Genomic DNA, 19,651 nt, shown 5'->3' with positions numbered 1-19,651 from the left:
GAAAATATTTTAGTACACTTAAAATAAGACAAAACTGACTAAACTTTTCAGCAAGATATAGAAGCTTGTTTAAGTAAATAATTCCTTAAAATTGCTGAAGAATTATTAGTTCCATTCACAGAATATGATACTTAAAACAAAACATTCTTCCCCAGTTATAAGTGAAATAATCTGCCAATGGAACTAGTATTTTTTTCCATCAATATTAAGGAATCACTGACTTAAAACAAGCTCCTATATCTTCCTGAAAAGTTACTCATAATTTAGTTGTGTCTTATCCTAAGTGTACTAAGATGTTTGCACAATAAACTGGACCAAAACTACTTGGTGAGGTTTAGTGTTTTTGCAGTGAGGGAGCTGAAAACAATCGGAAATCATTTTTATTTCCAAAAGATGTGAAACATTATGCTAAATTATGCACTAAAATAGAGCATACTGAAGTTCATAGTTATAATGTGAAAAGTTTTGCATTAATATGATTAATCTGTCAGTTATTAATTGGAAGAACAAACATGTGTGTGAGAAGAAAACTCCTCTTCGTAGGAAGCGATGGGGCTTCTGTCCACAAACCTTCTTTATCCACCAGCTCCTGGTCGATTTTACTGCTCCCAAACCTCACTAAAAATACAAAATAAAATGAAATAAGAGAAAGCATTGTTTATCAATCCGCCACGGTGGATTATCCCTCCCCTCAGGCTTAAAGCTAACTGGACTCTCACCTATTAATTTGTCATAATCGGCTCCCTTGGCGTTGGTGGTTGAAACGGTCCATGGATCCACCGTGTCGTCCTCACCGGCCAAATCTGCTGCCGTTCTGTTGTTCGGCGCAGCATCGTTCACTGACCTCCTGCTTTGTAGTCCTGACCAGTCATCTGTTTGTAGCCCATTTTCAGCTTCAGTAGCAGCTGGACAGCAGCATCAACCTCAGCCTGCAGAAAAATAAATAAAACAGGGGCAAAAAAACAAACAATATCATCAATTAAGCAAAAAATAAAACCAGTAAAATCAGTACTTTGCATGTTTGCCTTAGGTTCCTGAGTTTGCTGTGGTGTGGTTGGTTTATGTATGTTGTATAATGGTTAATAAGTGACATTTTGAAAACTATGTTTGGTATTTATCCTTACAGGACTTTAATATAAGGTAGCTATGGAAAGATAGTTTAAACCCCAAAGCCCCTTACCTTTGTGAAATGAAGAGCAAATGTTTCCAAAGCAACAGTTAAAGAGTTGCTGGTAAATTAATTTATTCCCATGTTATAGAGTGGGAACGGATTATATCAGGTGGCTAAAGTATTTGGTTCTCCTCCTTTAACTTTGGAAAATAATAATCAAATGTCACCAAATCCACAGGATTTGTTGTTGATGAAGAGAGGAATCGACATAGTTAAAGAGTTTGTGAAAAAATAATAAGGTCCCATGTCATGGAGGGGGAACAAATTTTTTCAAGTGGCTAAAATATATGGTTCCCCCCCAAGTAAGTTTGGTAAATAAAGGGTATATATTACCAAATTCACAGGATTTGTTACTGATGAAGAGGAGACTAAGAACAGTTAAAGGAGATTGTGAGAAAAACAATTATCTCCCATGTTATGTCTGGGGAACAGGTTATTTCAGGCAGCTAAAATATGTGGTTCCCCCTTTTAACTTTGGCAAATAATGAGCAAATGTTTTCAAACTTACATAATTTATTGTTGATGAAGAGAGGAATAAACAGAGTTAAAGACTTGTTTAACATTTGTTCCCATGTTATAGAGGGGAAACGGATTTTCAGATGGCTAAAATATACAATTCCCCCCTCATAACTTTGGCAAATAATGATAAAATGTCACCAAATTCACAGGATTCGTTGTTGATGAAGAGAGGAATAAGCACCGTTAAAGGACTTTCTGGAAAATTAATTTGTTCCCATGTTAGGGAGGGGGAACGGATTATTTCAGGCAGCTGAAATATCGATTCTCTCCTTTCCTCCCCCCCATAACTTTGGGAAATAAAGAGCAACTCCAAATTCATTTGTAGGAGGCAGATGGAAATGGAAATAAGGCGTCCACTGGCACTAACCCCATACAAACATGTGTCTGTTCAAAAGTAACTAGAAACTTCCATTTTAAGCTTCGTGGTGTGCTCAGACACTAAATCAATCTGAACATTCAAAACAGGCATCAGATTTTAAGAAATGGCCATTTTAAGCTTCTCTCGGTGAGAAAAACGTTATTTTCCCCACATTGTTTGTAACTCCATTTCAACAGACACATAAATGATGGAAACAACTAGAAACTTAGTTTTTAAGATTTCCTATGTGTTTCAGACAGAAAATGAACCTGAACACTGGAAGCATCAGGTTTAAGGAATTACAATTTCAGGGATAGAATGCTTTATTCCTCTACTTTTGGGATCAACAAAGTATTTCTGAATTCAATTCAATTCAATTGAAGAAGCAATGAGTAACAGAGAGGGCCAGAGATACCGGCAGTGTACTGCAGCCCAGCTGCTTCTATTACTCCAATACCAACAGTCTGACTGATCCCAGTGCTCCGTAATCACCAGTAGAGGGCGCAATCACCTTACATTTTAAAAGCACATAGCTACGAAGGGAATGGGTGGCCTATTTATGATTTTTAAGGTTTTCATATGATTGACACGCAATTTAGAGTGAGCAAAATTTAGAGTGAGTGATGACGCTCAGCTCTGACAACTAGCCACGGATCTGCTAACAAGTAGCAGTTTGCGACTTCCTTTGTTTTTGTCCATTGTGTCATTGTGAGGTTTGGGACATGGCTGAAAAGGAGGTGTACGATGATGCAGTGGAAGGAAGGGTCATCAATGAAGAATACAAGATCTTGTGCTTGTCATTTTGTTTCGTTTCAGTACTGTACGTTAATGTTGCTTCTTTAGTTGAACAGTTCTCTACACTGTAAAAAAAGTCAGTAAATTTACGGTAAAAAACTGTAAAAAACCAACAGTTTTTGACCGTCGTATCCAAAACATTGCATTACCGTAGAAATTACATGGAACTACCGTAAGTCGAAACTGCAAAGAAAGTCAGTAAATTTACGGTAAAAAAACTGTAAAAAACCAACAGTTTTTGACCGTCGTATCCAAAAACATTGCATTACCGTAGAAATTACATGGAACTACCGGTAAGTCGAAACTGCAAAGAAAGTCAGTAAATTTACGGTAAAAAATTGTAAAATGCCAGCAGTTACTGACCAGAATATTCACAGCATTATACTGCCGTAGAAAATACATGGCATTATCATAACTGAATAACACTATATCCTAAATAATTGTGACAGTCACGAATGTAGAAAATACAGAAATATAGTGTAAAAATATAAGTAATTGTAAAGTTCTTAAAAAATTGTAATATTGCCAGCAGTTAATTACCCTAAACTTAACAGTAGCAATCAGCCAAAATTACAAATTTTGCTGATGTTTAGATCTACAAATGTAAAAGCGTAAACAAGACTGCAACATAATTTTTTACAAAGAACAGAATGCTGGTGTGATATTTTGGTTTCTTTTTTAATAATGCCTTTAATACACCAAACTGAAATCTCAGCAGTAGACCAGGCATCGATCTGGCGATCCACCGATTGCAAAGCAAACTCCTACAGCCAACGCCACCATCATTTATGAGAGCATTTGATCATTAACATTAAGAGAACTGTATGTTAGCCCCTCTTGCTTGAATGAAGCTTGAAGTTGGTTTCCAATTGCTGCTTCCAATTTGGGAAATGGCTAAAGGGCAATTCCACCTAATTTTTCACTGCAATCAGCATCTTTAATTTACTCTAGCTAAAAAACTACAACACCTAGACTCTTCAAATCTGGACTAGATTATTCTCAACTCATATCAGAATATTTAGAACCAAGTGTGGGATTTGTAAAACCTTTATCTGATTTGTGAAACTTCAATAAAGAACAATTCTAGTGTTATCCAAAATCATACAAGTTGTAAAGTCACCCATCATTGAAGTTTCACAAATCCCACACTTGGTTTTAAATATTGTGCTATTAGTAGAGAAATAGTCTAGAGCAGGGGTCCCCCAAACCTTTTTTCCTTCCTGGCGAGGGCCAATAGCTGTTCCTTTCTCTGCGCGGGGGCCGGTCTTAGTTTGTGGAGAAAGATACATTGAAAATTATTGTCGGGGGGGTGGGGGGGGGTGGGGGGGCTGTTTTCTGTCTTTGAAACTGTCGACGGGGGGGGGGGGGGGGGTTTGGGGGTGGTTTGTGGGGGGTAGTGGGTGGGGTTGTGGGTGGTTTTTTTTTGTTTGTTTTGTTTGGTTTTTGGTTTTTTTTTGTTTTTTTTTTTTTTTTTTTTTTTTTTTTTTTTTTTTTTTTTTTTTTTTTTTTTTTTTTTTTTTTTTTTTTTTTTTTTTTTTTTTTTTTTTTTTTTTTTTTTTTTTTTTTTTTTTTTTTTTTTTTTTTTTTTTTTTTTTTTTTTTTTTTTTTTTTTTTTTTTTTTTTTTTTTTTTTTTTTTTTTTTTTTTTTTTTTTTTTTTTTTTTTTTTTTTTTTTTTTTTTTTTTTTTTTTTTTTTTTTTTTTTTTTTTTTTTTTTTTTTTTTTTTTTTTTTTTTTTTTTTTTTTTTTTTTTTTTTTTTTTTTTTTTTTTTTTTTTTTTTTTTTTTTTTTTTTTTTTTTTTTTTGTTTTTTTTTTTTTTTTTTTTTTTTTTTCTTCGTGGTTTTTTGGGTGTTTTTTTAGTGTGTTGATGCTTTTTTTTATTTTTTATTGTTCTTCCGTCCTACGACACATTCGCGGGGTCGCTTTTAGGATAGATTTTTTTTACCCAGAATGGAAATGGAAAAAAAAACCGTGAGTGAAACGGTGACGGGGACTGACTAAGTATATATTGAGGGAAAGTTAGTTTAACAAAACATCTGCTCAAGAGCCCCCTGGTGGTTGAAGAGAAAATTCCACAAACCAGAAATACAATAATAATGAAAAAATACACTGAATGCTCTCTGGGTATGAAGGAGGCTGGCCAGATCCAGGCATTGCAGACCAAAATGAACGCAAGGCCGTAGTTTGGGGACCCCCTGGTCTAGAGATTTTTTCATTTGTTATTGTGGATAAATAGTAGGGTTTACAGTAAATGGAGACTGTTATTGTCATTGGTAAACCAATAATTATCTAGTTTGCATTGCTGCTTGATCCTTCAGCATCAGCAGCAAGATTCTTTTAACTCTGTTCCTGTAGTGGTGTCCTGAACTCAACACAGTAAAGTCACTGTGCTAACTAAGGTTGCTAACTAGGGTGCTGAGAGCCCAGTAGGCCTGGTCCTTGTCAAGATGCTGCTACTGTCTTTGAAATCAAATTTCTGCTATTTTTGCACGTTCAGGAGGAGAAGGGCAACACATCACAGGTGAGTCCCTTTCACGGTTTCAACTGAAGTTAGCTAACTTTAACCAACTGACAAAGAAATGTGTAGTTTCTGAGCCATGCTGGTTATGTACATGCACTGCAGCTAGATATTTTTACTATATGGAACATTTAATCTTCACAGATGCAACACTTCCATTAATGTTTCTGTAGGAACGGCTGCATAGATTATATTTCTGGTCTACTTCAGACTACATGTGCTTAAAGTTATTGTTAATGGCAGAAGCAACTTTTTCCAAGTTTGGTTCAATAATTAATTTGAATTACTTTGAGTGTGAAATGTTCATGCATGCAAGTTAAATCTCTGAAGAACATGTTAGCTTTTGTTTCAATATTTGGTAATACTTAGAAGTATAAAGCTTGGCATCAGAGATATTATTTAATATTTTCCTTTGACCTCTTGACTCTCACACCCAAAATACTTGCACTAAAGTCACTGGGTCCATGACAGTTGAAGGATTTGAAGATAAGAGAATTTAAATATTAATATTTTACAGCTTTTCTCAGTTTGGGTGCATCTCTCAGAACAGAATTGAAATTCTTAAAACTACCTGTTCAATCTTCAAATTACTGTGTCACTTCTGCACATCAAACAATTAGTTTTGCAAGTTTTGCTTTTGTACATCATGTAGCTGGTTATGTACACTTCTATGCTTTTATAATTGTAATTTGCTTTTATCGTCTTGATCAAAATATGTTAACCCTCCTGTTGTCCTCGGGTCAAAATGACCCGCCACTGTGTTAAACCCCCCCCCCCCCAAAAAATCCCCTAAATGTAATTTTTTTAACTTGAGATTTAAGACTTTTCCTAGATTGGCCCAGACAATAGAAAAAGTTCAGTGTTGCTTTTATTCTCATTTCCATGTAAGCTGTACAAAAAAAGGTACAAAGATGGTCTTCAGGTCAAAATGACCCGTGAGGCAAATGGAGTTGAAATCAAGGTCACAGAGTTATTTACAAACCATAAAATGTTACAAAGTTTTAGTTGTGTCTCAGATCAATCAGTAGCAGAAGTGAGCAGAGAGTGGAAGGCCAATTTTCCGAGCCACAATGCCAGTCAAACTCTTTCACACCTACTCAAGACTGATGCGATTTGATGACCGTGAATCAAGACCAGCAAGACGTATGACAGACAAACTTGCAGCCATAAGAGAGGTATGGGACAAGTGGGTGGAGCGGTTGCCCTACCTCTACAATCCAGAGCCTGATGTAACAGTGGATGAGCAACTGGTTCCATTTAGAGGTAATCTGTTTTCATATTTGTAATAAAAGTGATTTTCACTATTGATTTCTTTGACTGTTTTCTGTGACACTGATACTAATCACTGATGCTAATGTCTTTTGTCCAAAGGTTGTTGTCCTTTCCGGCAGTATATGCCCAGCAAGCCAGCAAAATATGGGATCAAGTCATGGGTGGCTTCTGAATCAAGCTATGCTTGGAAAATGCAAGTCTATACTGGGAAGTCAACCAGTGGATGCCCAGAGAAGAACCAGGGGTTGCGAGTTGTGCTTGATGTGACAGAGGGACTGAGGGGTCACAATGTGACATGTGACAATTTCTTCAACTCTTATGAACTCGGACAGCAGCTCCTGAAGAGGAAGATCACCATGGTTGGTACAGTTCAAAAGAACAAGCCTGAGCTCCCACCTGCACTGCTTGGGTCAAAGGAGAGAGAGGTCTTCTCCTCAAAGTTTGCCTTCACACCCACCACCACTCTAGTTTCCTACCTCCCAAAGAAAAACAAGAATGTAGTTCTTCTGAGCACACTGCACAAAGACGGCGACATTAGTGACCGTGAGGACAGGAAGCCAATCATCATCCTGGAATAAAACCGAAACAAAGGAGGTGTGGACAACCTAGATAAGGTGATTGGAGCATATAGCTGCAGAAGAATGACTGCCCGCTGGCCCCTGGTCATCTTCCACAACATCATTGATGTGTCCTCCTACAATGCCTTTGTGATTTGGATAGAGATCAACCCAACCTGGATGTCTCATAAGCACAACAAGAAGAGGGTGTTCCTGGAGCAGCTAGGAAAGGCACTTGTAACTCCACTCATTGAAAGAAGGAAGCATGTCCCCCACACAGAAGCCTCAGCAGCAGTTGTGAAAGCTATTCAGAGTGCAGCAGCTCCTGATCAACCTGAGGATCCATCTACCACAGCCACTTCCTCAGCTAAGCCAAGTAAGAGGAAGAGATGTCAGTTCTGCCCTCAGACTGTAAAACACATACTGTGTGCTGCAGGTGTAAGAAATATATCTGCAAAGGCTGTGCACTTGCATACTGCCCTACATGTGCCAATTAGTTGAATGGGTTATGTTATTTTTTCATATTTTTGTATTGTACATCCTCTTGTTCACTGGAGAAAAGTAAAAGAAAATTAGTCACTGTGATGAATAAAAATGCATTCGAAACTCATTTTGCACATTTTTTTTCTTAAGCTATAGAAATTCAAGTGGAGAGGGAAAAGTCAAGTATTCACACATTTTGTGGTGAGTGACAATATACAAGATAGAATTTGGTGTTTAAAATTCAATTAAGCTGCTTATATTGGGGGTTTATTGAAGACGGGTCATTTTGACCCGGAGGATAAAGGGTGTATACAGAAAATGAGGACAACAGGACAACAACGTGTCTGTGTTGAATTCTCAACTTCCAAAATAGCATCAGTTCATTGTGTAAGTCTTAACATGCATAAGTCTTAAAGTTGTCATAATGTGAATCATATATTAATTAATTTATATTCTATTATTTTCTAAATCTGTCCTGAATTGGTAAATTGCTCCCAAGTGAGTCCTGAGTTTCTCTAACAGGTCAGTGTATGAACCATTAGCTCAACCAACGATCAACCAGTTTTCTGAAACAGATTGGAGGTGCATCTTGTGAACCATCAGTTGGCAACATTATGCTCTATATAGTCAGAACACAACACAATGTTACATGTCTGAGAACTGATGAACAAGTATCTGGGCAGAGTGAACAGCCAGAGAGAAGAAGAGGAGTGAGGCTGAGGAGGAAATAGTTGGGAGGAAAGCAGAAGAAGAGTCAGAAGAGGCTGAGGACATCTGCCAGTTTCCATCAGTCCAACATCAGGACATGGCTGAGACCCACAACATGATGCTGATGGAGGTCCTCCCACCCTACTGTTCATTCCTTAACCCCACTGAGGAAAAAAGATTCCTCAGTGGAGTTAAGGAACAAAGTGACTATGGAAATTAAAATGTAATGTAATTTCTACAGCACTGTACAGTTTTCCTTGAGGAGATTGTCCTGTGGCTCCTTTTCTACTTTTTTTGTTCTCTGCATTTCTGTCTTTTTCTTTCTGAATCACCATGGCATGGTCCATGAATAAATTATAGCAAAAGCGTAAATCAGTGTTTCTCAATCCTGGTCTTCAGCGTCACCCTGTCCTGCAGGTTTAGGTATTTCCCTTCTGCCACACACCTGAATTGTATCTCTGGATGATTAACAAGCTTCTGCAGTACTTGATTGTCATCCAATCATTTGAATCAGCTGTTCTGGAGTAGAGGCACATCTAAAACATGCAGAGCAGGGGGGCGTTGAGGACCAGGGTTGAGAAACACTGGCGTAAATGATCCTTTTGTAGTCTCTTCTCATGACTAATCGATTTGACTGTCTTATCTGTACATAGAGAGACTATAACTTATTATTTTGAGTCACTGATATGTTAACAGACAGGATTTTAAGAGCTGAACTAAGGATTTTGAAAGCAAACAAATGCTATTTTTCCTGTTTCTACAAATTGTTTTGAGAAATGCGCTTACTGTTTTGTAAATGCCAACAATGACTCGAGAAATGCACCAAAAGTGACTGAGAAAAACTAACCTAGCATAAATTGTCTCAGCTGTATCAATTTGTTTGCCTGTATGAAAAGTGTTCACATTTACAGCTTTGTTTCTGCTAGCTTGCAGGAAATGTAACTTACATAAATGGTTGAAGACAACCTATTGGCCTTCATGAGACTCAGATAAATGGTGAGTATCTATTTCATAAATTGCCTAAAACAGTTATATTTGTTTTTAGTTTGTGTATTTTGTCTGGTTGCAGACCAGAGGATCACACCTGTTGACAACAAACAAAGGTTTAACTACTGAATTTTCAGTCAGAAATGATCACACCACCTGGTTGAAGTACCTGTGTCCATATGCAAGTCAACAAAGGTGAAACAAACATTTAAGCGAATAAGATGTTCATGTAGTGCATCTTTCTAACTTTTTCTTTTTGTTTTCCAGCAGAGAGGAAACACCCGATTGACAACATGCGAGTCTCAATTTCAACCTGTGACTGGGAAGACTACAACCATCCTGAGCAACGTCTGATCTCAGCGACTTGTGACTCTCAACCCAGAACAAGAATCCTTTTATCACCATTTTGTCTTCTACAATATGTTATCTCTTATGTGGACACATACTGTTTGTTTTGTTTTTGTTTTCCAGATCTCAGTAATACCGTGAGGAAACTGGACATAAAATAGAATCAGTTCTTTTTTTAACTTGACTTTTTAATAGAAATTGTTTCTTTAAGTGGATTACTCGTAATCTGTATTTTTGTTTAATTAGAAATTATTTTCTTTATAACTTTCTGTATAGAAATGCTTGACAAGTTACACTTCCTTGGTTGTTGTACTATAATTTGTATGGTAAAATTCTGGTAGGAACAGAGACCAGTAATTTACCATAAGTTTTTTTTGGGGGGGAGGGTTTACAATAAAATGTCAATATATCATACAGTCTGGATGTGTTTTTCACTCATGTAGATATTATGCCTCAGTCAGCATGACCGTATTTACTACGGCAAAACCACATTTTATTTTTTTTAAAATATTTTAGGAAGTACGGTATTTTACCGTATTTTAAAAATACGGTAGAATCCTGCATTTACAACATACGGTAAAAAACTGGCAGCTGTGGTTGCCAGAATTTTACCGTATATTAAAAATACGGTAAAATCCTGCATTTACAACATACGGTGAAAAACTGGCAGCTGTGGTTGCCAGAATTTTACCGTATTTCAAAAATACGGTGAAATCCTGCATTTAGCAAATACGGTAAAAAACTGGCAGCTGTGGTTGCCAGAATTTTACCGTATTTTAGAAATACGGTAAAAAACTGGCAGCTTTGGTTGCCAGAATTTTACCGTATTTTAGAAATACGGTAAAAAAAATGGCAGTTTTGGTTGCCAGACTTTTACCGTATAAAGACGGTAAACTTCTGGCAACTCAGCTGCCAGTTTTTTACCGTAAAATGAGGCCGTTTTTTTTACAGTGTAGGCTTTCGGATTTCTTTTCTTTGAATGTTTCTGGATGTTCTCTCTTCCTTACTTCAGTCCTGTTGATAGAAATGCTTTAATGTCAAAACTTTGTTTTAGACGTCACACTTTCACGTGTGTCTTTAAAATTACCTACCTCTAGAGCCCCGCAAAGCTTTCGCCCTTAAACGTCAGAGGCACCCCTATCATCAACGTACCTGGGCCTTCTCCGTCTCTTTGCTGCAGACGTCTCTCAGGCTCTTGATCTTGGCCTTCAGCTGACGGGTCTCTCCGATGATCGCTTGGATCTTATCCGCCATCTCCTCGCGTTTCTGGTGGATTTGGTTGCACTGCCTGGAGAACAGCTGGTGTTAGGTTGCCAAACGAACGCATTGCTCAGGTTAACTCTACGGGTCGAGACGTTTGAGTCGGTACCCCAGCACTTCCTGGACATGCTGTTCCTTCGTCTCTCTCTTCTTCTGCCTGCGGATGTTCTGTTTGCACTCCTTATCCAGCTTCATGCCCAGAGCCCGCTTCAGCTGGACCTCCTCGCTGCACAGACTTTTCAGCTCCTTTTGCATCTTCTCGCTTTGAATCAACAGCTCCTGGTACTGTTAACATGCAACATTAGAAACAAAAAAAAACTTTAAATATTGTTTTCCCTTTACCAACTTCTACTGTGTGCGTTCTACAGTGAACATTAGGTCACATTTCCCCACTCTGACAGCTGTTCTGTTCATATTTTGTCATACCACAACCACAAACCGTTTTGTTGGGGTTTCACCCAGCAGAGCAACACAAGTGACTGAATAACTGTTATGTGAATGGAAAAATGTTTTTACAAATAAAAATAGGAAACGTGTGGCGTTTATTTTGTAGAATCGTCTTCTGGCTGCAGGCATGTCTCTTCTAGCTTCGAACATCTAAACACCGAACGATAGCTCAGTCAGATGGATCGTCTCTGAAAAAGATGGAAGCTTAGGGGTTTGAAACCCGACACCCAGGTGGATGTAAGAGTGGAGCGTACCTCTTCCTGACGCAGCCTGGTGTTGTTCATGCTGCTCTCCAGGTCCTGCAGCAGGCTGTTCATCTGCTGGAGCTCGGCCTCAGCGTGGGCCACGCTCTGCACCCTGTTCTGCATCTCCACCACATACTCGTCTGTTTCTGCCTTAAAGTAAAAAAAATTAAAAATTTAAAAAATTAAACGGGTGTGCGAGAAATCCCAACATATTGGCTCTATTGTGTAACAGGGTTGTATTTCTATGTTATTCTAATTACACAAAATGTCTTCTGTTACTCAGATTGTTCTTATGCTTGACTAAACACTTCAGAAACTGCTATGATGTGACATTAAGATCAGGCGCTCCCCGTCTTTATCTTTTCTTCATCTGTGCCATGGTTTTGTCCAGTCATTTGTGCTCTTAGGCCCAAACCTTTTGTAATGTTGTCCTACAGAAGTTGGTTATTTTTCACCCAAATACATCCAGTTTATAGATTTATAGAGTTGACCTTAGATTGTTATATACTTTTATATAACAGACGGTTTAATCCTAGTAACTAGCGCAACGCAGGAAAGATCGAGTTACATCTGCAGACCAAACATTTTCCTACTTACTATGGAGTTCTTGATTTTCTTCGCAGCTTCCTTCATCTTCTCCTTCTGGCTCTTCAGTTCCTCTGGAGACTCCACGATCTGAGACTTGAGTTTGGTGATGTCCTCTTTCAGGTTACTGACGTCCACCTTCACTTGGGACTGAAACACAAATAGACACACATGTACACGTTTATAGACACAGCAGAGACTCGGCGAGCTTAGACATACGAGTCTGGATCACATACCAGCTTCTGCGTCTTCTCTGCTATTTTGGTTTTCCACTCTGCAATGTTTTCGTTTTTGACGTTCTGAAAGGAAAACGACAGTGTCAGACTTTAACTGAACACACCATTACACACCACAACTTTGACCGTGTGTGTCCGTGTCGGCGCCTACCACTTCCTGGTATTCATGCACGGTGGTGGCCTGCAGCTCAGAGAGAGCGGCAGCCAGCTCATCTGCCTCGGCCTGCTGCTCTGGTGGGACGGTCCTGGGTCAGGAAGAGACGGATGAGAACACGTCGCACTGACCCCGATGACATCGGAGGTGTGTTGTCCGATCCGGACTGACTGAGATCTGTCGGTGAGGAAGTCTAGCAGCCAGTTTCGCAGGGGGGTGCTGAAGCCCAGGTGTCCCAGTTTTCCTGCCAGATGCTGTGGGATGATTGTGTTGAACGCTGAGCTGAAGTCCAGGAACAACATCCGCACATGAGTGTTCTTCTCCTCCAGGTGAGCCAGGCTCAGGTAGGGCGGAGGAGATGGCGTCCTCAGTGGAGCGGTTTCGGCGGTAGGCAAACTGGAACGGGTCGAATGTGGAGGGGAGTCTGGAGACGATGTGTTCTTTTACCAGCCTTTCAAAGCACTTCATCATGATGGGAGTCAGTGCCACAGGCCGGTAATCGTTGAAAGAGGTGACTTGAGGTTTCTTTGGCACCGGAATGATGGAGGCAGTGTTGAGACAGGCTGGCACTGTGGCTTGGTCCAGTTTGGCTTGGTCCAGTGAGGTGTTAAAAATGTCTGTTAGGACACCAGCCAGCTGAACCTGCGCATTCCCTGAACACCCGCCCAGGTATGTTGTCGGGGCCTGGGGCCTTCCGTGGGTTGACTCTTTTCAGAGTCTTCAACACATCGGCTGTGTCCAGGCAGAGTGCCTCCTCTTCCTGGTGGGGAACAGTTTTCTTTGCCGGAGTACTGTTCAGTGCCTCGAACCTCCCAACGAAGTTATTGAGTCCATTTAGAAAGTCAGCATCAACTTCACCCACTGGGGGGGAGGATGGATTGTAATCTGTGATCGCCTTTATGCCTTGCCACATACTTCTGGTGTTGCTGGTGTCGTGGAAGAACTCCTGTATTTTCTGACTGTGTTTAGCCAATCCAGAGCCAAGATAAGTATTTGTTTAATTTGGGATATTGTTAAAAAAAATCAGTTTTAAATGGCGACATTTTGACTGTCCAACCAATGTATCAGAAAAGCTATGAAAGAAATGCAATGTTAAATCCAATATGGAAATCCAACGTCGTGCTGACCCGTGCTGCTACTGGAGTTTTTTTATTTTTTATTTATTGCATCAAAATGTTAATACAATGTATAAAAAAGGGGAAAACGAGAAAAACAAAGTGCCAGGGGATACAAGGGAAAAAAAACAACAGAAAGCGTAACACAAGGAGCCAAAACAGAAACAAACACAAGGCATCGCTTCAGGGAATACAACCAACGAACTTCAGGGCTTCCAGATTCCCCACAGCCCTGGGATTGGTAGAGGTCCATATAGACCCTGCATAGTGTTGTAATTCAGATAAAAACAGATCAAATAGAGGCTTTTTGCCAGAAAATTTGCATTTATGAATATGAAATTTAACTAGAATTAACAATAGATTAATTACATAAAAATGATTGTTATTAGCAGGACAGACATTGTAGAAACCAAAAAGTACATCTGTGTATAAAAGTGAAAAACTATTGAGAATATGAGATTGAATATAATAAACAACGTCTTTCCAGAATGAGACAGCGAAGGGTCACCTCCAGAATAAGTGGACTATTGTCTCATTGTCCAAATTACAGAAAGAGCAGCTACGGTCTATATCCTGGTGCAGGTTTTGTTTTGCAGGGTAGCACCAGTGGAGAAGTTTGAAGCACACATCACAAGGTTTGTTCCTAATGATGTATTTGGAGGGGAGAGTCCAAACCGTTGACCATTTGATATCAGAAACAAAAACTGTCTCCAGTAGTGGGTCACATAAGGTGTAGTAGCAATGTTCTTCTGAAATAAGGATCTTATATTTTTGTTTCTAGTGGAGGGTTTAGAGGAAAAACACATTTTACCCACAACAGATTCAGAAACAGAAGAGTGTGTGTCTGCAGCTCTGTCCTCCCCAGAATGATGACATCATCATCCTCATCCTCCCTCATGGATACAGATGACGTTACAATATGAATCCTAAGGGCCAATCAGAGCCCGGCTGACTGTAAATACTTTGTAAATTCGAAGTTTGGAGTTTTTGTTTATAAATAGTTGTTGTTGCACTGAGTTCCTCAGTTGGAACAGCAAACGGCCTGAAGAAGGTTGATCCTCACCGAAACGTCACGTTTGGTTTGCTGTTAAAAGTGCCTAACGGCGAAGAAAAAAAGTTTCTTTTTTTTTTTTACCTCGTTTCTGATTCGAGGCGTTATTATTTCTGAAATATGACCGAAGACGAAACTTCGGTGGGTTTTTATTTCGCAGATTATTTGAAATAAATACGGTTTTTACACCTTTATTGAGACAGACTGTATGAGTCGAAGGTTTTTCAGTGTCTGATGAAAATGTTCTCCGCAGATGGTTTGAAATTCCCCCGATTTTTCTTTTAACACCATAATAGCTTAAAGCATTACAAAGCAGAAGCCCGTTATATAGAACATTTTATATCATCCTTTACTGTCTAGTCTATTAATGTAGGGGGGATGCATTTTAATTTCTGAGCCAGCCAATATTTGCATCCCCTGTCTATTGTCCTGTTGATATGACAGTGGTTCTCAAATGGGGGTACGCGTACCCCTGGGGGTACGTGGAGGTACTGCAGGGGGTACGTGAAGCTTTTCAAAATATCTTTAAAAAATCAGTAGGCTCCTCATAATAAGTCTTGGGAAAAATTATTTTGTAAAAAGTATGATAAAATATAAATGTGTGTTCATGCACTGAATTTTATATTCAGTATTTAGTTTCAATATCCTTTAAAATAAAACTGACCCCCCCACCAAGTTAGTTTGACCCAGGGCACTCGTCAACGACCTGTCGTTATCATGATTACACTGTAACTATGGAGATGTAGCTAAAGCGTAGCAGCAATGCTGCTGAAAGTACAGATAAAGTGAAAAATAAGGCAAAACCAGAGCCGACGAAGTACAGAACGTACATGGAAAAGTATGTTTTAATGGGATTTACGTCCACGATCTCTGTACCTCTTTTTTATTCCAAAAATGTTTTGCCTGTGTCAGGGGGTACTTGACTAAAAATATATTTTTAAGGGGGTACATCACTGAAAAAAGTTTGCCAACCACTGTGTTAGATAATGCATAAAAATGAATGAAGGTGACAGAACTCGAAGTTCACGTTTCATGGAACCAACCTTAGGGGAGATGATGGAGAAGTATTTCTGTCCAGACGGCCGCTGGTACAAGTAGTACATGTTGCCTGGCTTTTTCACAATATTACAGGCAGCATGGTGGAGGTCAGCGTCTCTCTTTGCTTCTTCTAAAACCTGCGGTCGTCAAACGGCGATCAATGCCACGCGCCATCCGACGGGTGAACGTGACCCGTCTGAACCTAAACACAACCGTTTTGTGAATCGACGGTCATACCTTTTTGGCCTGCTCCTGCAGGTACCTGATCTGGTCAGCGATTACTGTCAGTTTGTTGCAAGCGTTGGCTTTGACAAAGTCGTCCCCCTGAGAAACATCCACGTCACTTCAGGAGGGAAAACGCTCTTGTGAGCTAGACAACTTGATAAAACATGCCTCACCTTCTGCACTTGCTCGGCAAGTGCATTGTGACATGCACTTGCCCACTCTGTTGGGGACCCCATGGACCCCCAACAGAGTGGGGGTCCATGGGGGTCCCCCACTCTGTTGGTCTGATAGGAGCTGACCAGTTCCATCCCACTGGGGGCCGTGCTGGTCTCAACCAGGTTCACCACAACACTGTCTCATTATAATGAGATAGTAACTCATTATTTTGAGATACTATATCATAATGAGATCATTTATTTTTTTTAACAGAGTGACGGAAACGGGCTTCCATAGAAATTAAGAAAATTTCAATACAAAATTTTCAATCATAAAATTATTTTATTTTCTTACAATAAAGCTCCAGGAAGCAGCTGGATTTGGTCAGCTGGTGTTTAGCTGCGTCGGTCCGGACCGCGGGGAGCTGCGTCCACCCGACACAAAGGGGGCGATACTGACGTAAAGCTTTCAGGGTTAGAGGCACATCTACGTCTTCATTTCTATGTCCGCAGTGTCGTCACTGCACGATCCGTGCTGAAATTCTGTTACCCTGTGAAAATCCGCGCCCCCTGTGTCGGGAGCGCGCATTGCAGCCAGAGAGGCGGATCTGATCATTTTCAGATGGTCAGATCTGAAAATGATCTGACCATCATTTTCAGATCATTTGAGTAAAAAGTTACTCAAGGCTGAGAGTCAGATGGCTGATTTTACACACTATTAAAACTATGTCACATAAATGTTTACACTACAGGGCAGTTTCTCCTGTCTGAGTCTGTAAGGACAGGATGAGATGTGGGTTAAAGAAAGAAGAAAAACCAAACATTGCTTCTTTTTCTCCATCTAATAGCTTGAGAATGTTTTCTCTCTCCTTCAGAGCTTTCCAGGCCTGATCCTTCTCCTTCTCGGGCCGAGAAATTGAAGACAACTCCTATAACTCATACACAACTGAAACAACTCATATAATCATGTCAAGGTTGTAACATTCAGTTTAATCGGCAGCTGTTGTTTTAAAAAGAAGCTATAACAAAATTGTAAAATAAATAAATAAACGAGGTCTTCTTACGCTGTTTTGTGTTGTTATTTTAAACGCCAAGAGAATCGCTCTTTTTCCAACTTTTGTCACTTAAGTCTGACAAATAAAAGTCAGTCACCAAACACAGTTTTCCAACACGAAGTGTGTATTTCTAATTGTTCGTTGCTGATAGAGGATGGAAGCTGCTGATAGCAGGGCACAAAAATTAAGACTTCCTGAAAAGATGAGAGTGTAGACTTCCTGGTAAATCCTGTTCTAATGTAAAATATGACAGATTACTGGATTAAGGAAATTTATATTACATGCTTTCACACATAATATTTTTTGAGAATTTGGAAACAGTTGCTCTTTATTTCCCCAAGTTATGGGGGAGGAGAGGAGAGAATCGATATTTCAGCTGCCAGAAATTATTTGCCAAAGTTAAAGGAGGAGAACCAAATACTTTAGCCACCTGATATAATCCGTTCCCACTCTATAACATGGTAATAAATTAATTTACCAGCAACTCTTTAACTGTTGCTTTGGAAACATTTGCTCTTCATTTCACAAAGGTAAGGGGCTTTGGGATTTAAACTATCTTTCCATAGCTACCTTATATTAAAGTCCTGTAAGGATAAATATCAAACATAGTTTTCAAAATGTAATTTATGAACCATTATACAACATACATAAACCAAATACGAACCTGGAGGCCGATGGGACCCTCTACGAAGCCCTGGAGGTCAGCCCGGAGACCAACAAGACTCGGTACGAAGCCCTGGAGGTCAGCCAGGAGACCAACAGGACTCGCTACGAAGCCCTGGAGGTCAGCCAGGAGACCAACAAGACTCGGTACGAAGCCCTGGAGGTCAGCCCGGAGACCAACAAGACTCGGTACGAAGTCCTGGAGGTCAGCCAGGAGACCAACAAGACTCGGTACGAAGCCCTGGAGGTCAGCCCGGAGACCAACAGGACTCGGTACGAAGCCCTGGAGGTCAGCCCGGAGACCAACAGGACTCGCTACGAAGCCCTGGAGGTCAGCCCGGAGACCAACAGGACTCGCTACGAAGCCCTGGAGGTCAGCCAGGAGACCAACAAGACTCGGTACGAAGCCCTGGAGGTCAGCCCGGAGACCAACAGGACTCGGTACGAAGCCCTGGAGGTCAGCCTGGAGACCAACAGGACTTGATACGAAGCCCTGGAGGTCAGCCTGGAGACCAACAGGACTCGCTACGAAGCCCTGGAGGTCAGCCTGGAGACCAACAGGACTTGATACGAAGCCCTGGAGGTCAGCCTGGAGACCAACAGGACTTGATACGAAGCCCTGGAGGCAGGCCGGGAGGAGCTTGGGGTCAGCAGACCAAGCTCCTCATCTGACGCCTAACTAAAATAAAAGCAAAACTAGAGTTCATAAGATAAATAAGGGTCTGATGACCTGGCGACAAAGGAATTGTCTGGTGACGAAGGAGACCTGTGTTCGATGGCCTCAAGTTCCCATGGCACCGCAGTCCTGCGGGCCTCAAGCTCTCCTGTCAACATCTTTCAAGCGTTAAGCTTTTCCGCCATAAGTCCCCAAGTGTCAAGCTCCCCTGACACGGTAGTTCTGTTGTCCTCTAGTCTTTCTGCCACAGATACTCAAGCATGAAGCTTGGAGCCCTCATCACACTTCTTTATTTAGCAGTACCAAGTGTCAACCCAGTACCTGAGAGTACCTGTTTGGTACATTTTCAGGAAGGTATTGGAAACGCCAGTGATGACACGTCTGAATATAGGCTGCTTCTGTAGCTGATCTGAAACTGATTTGATGTTTTCGCTGATTTTCTGTTCAGGTGGCTGCTGGTTCAGCTGCTCCAGTTTAAGCTGCAGGTCGGTGTTCATATTCTTCAAGTCAGTATTTTTCTGCTCCAGGATCTCGTTTTCCTGCTCCAAGGCGGTGTTTATATTCTCCAAGATAGAACATTTCTGCTCCAGAGAGGTGCTTCTCAGCGTCAGGCCGGTGTTTATCTGTTCCAAGAAGTTGCTTTTCTCCTCCAAGGAGGCTCTTTCCTGCTCCAAGACGGTGTTTATCTCGTTGAAAATGGTGTTTTCCATCTCCAGGGTATTTCTTTCCCTTTCCAGGGCATGGTTTATATGTTCCAGAGCGGTGCTTTTATTCCCTAGAGCAGTTTTTTCCTTCTCCAGGGTACTTTTTTCTTTCTCCAGGGTGTTGATTCTCTGTTCCAGAGCGGTGCTTTTCTGCCCTAGGGCAGTTTTTTCCTGCTCCAGCGTATTTTTTCTTTCTCCAGGACATTGTTTCTCTGCTGAAGAGCGGTGCTTTTCTGCCCTAGGGCAGTTTTTTCCTGCTCCAGGGTGTTTTTTTCCTTCTCCAGGGCATTGATTCTCTGCTTCAGGGAGGTGCTTTTGTTCTCCAAG

General features: G+C 40.5%; 2 protein-coding genes across 2 annotated transcripts; both read right to left on the bottom strand.

Moving 5' to 3' along the window:
- Positions 1 to 10,828: 10,828 nt before the first annotated feature.
- Positions 10,829 to 12,738, bottom strand: LOC116710424 (kinetochore protein Nuf2-like; the record flags this gene model as incomplete). Its single annotated transcript, XM_032549445.1, has 6 exons — positions 10,829 to 11,003; positions 11,085 to 11,260; positions 11,677 to 11,817; positions 12,265 to 12,402; positions 12,489 to 12,551; positions 12,640 to 12,738. Coding segments are annotated over 6 exons (762 nt in total), but the record flags the coding sequence as incomplete, so codon positions are not given.
- A 3,020-nt stretch (positions 12,739 to 15,758) lies between these two features.
- LOC116710423 (uncharacterized) lies at positions 15,759 to 19,330 on the bottom strand. Its single transcript, XM_032549444.1, has 4 exons — positions 18,942 to 19,330; positions 16,245 to 16,422; positions 16,084 to 16,170; positions 15,759 to 15,983 (listed from the first exon to the last, which is right to left on the bottom strand). Exons 1-4 carry the CDS (start codon positions 19,328 to 19,330, stop codon positions 15,759 to 15,761), a joined length of 879 nt encoding a protein of 292 aa, XP_032405335.1.
- Between the last annotated feature and the right edge of the window lie 321 nt (positions 19,331 to 19,651).

The sequence above is a fragment of the Xiphophorus hellerii genome, chromosome 20 (genome assembly GCF_003331165.1).
Source record: "Xiphophorus hellerii strain 12219 chromosome 20, Xiphophorus_hellerii-4.1, whole genome shotgun sequence".
Classification (NCBI taxonomy): domain Eukaryota; kingdom Metazoa; phylum Chordata; class Actinopteri; order Cyprinodontiformes; family Poeciliidae; genus Xiphophorus; species Xiphophorus hellerii.
The sequence above is the reverse complement of the archived record's forward strand: the minus strand, read 5'-3'. Positions and strand labels throughout refer to the sequence as shown.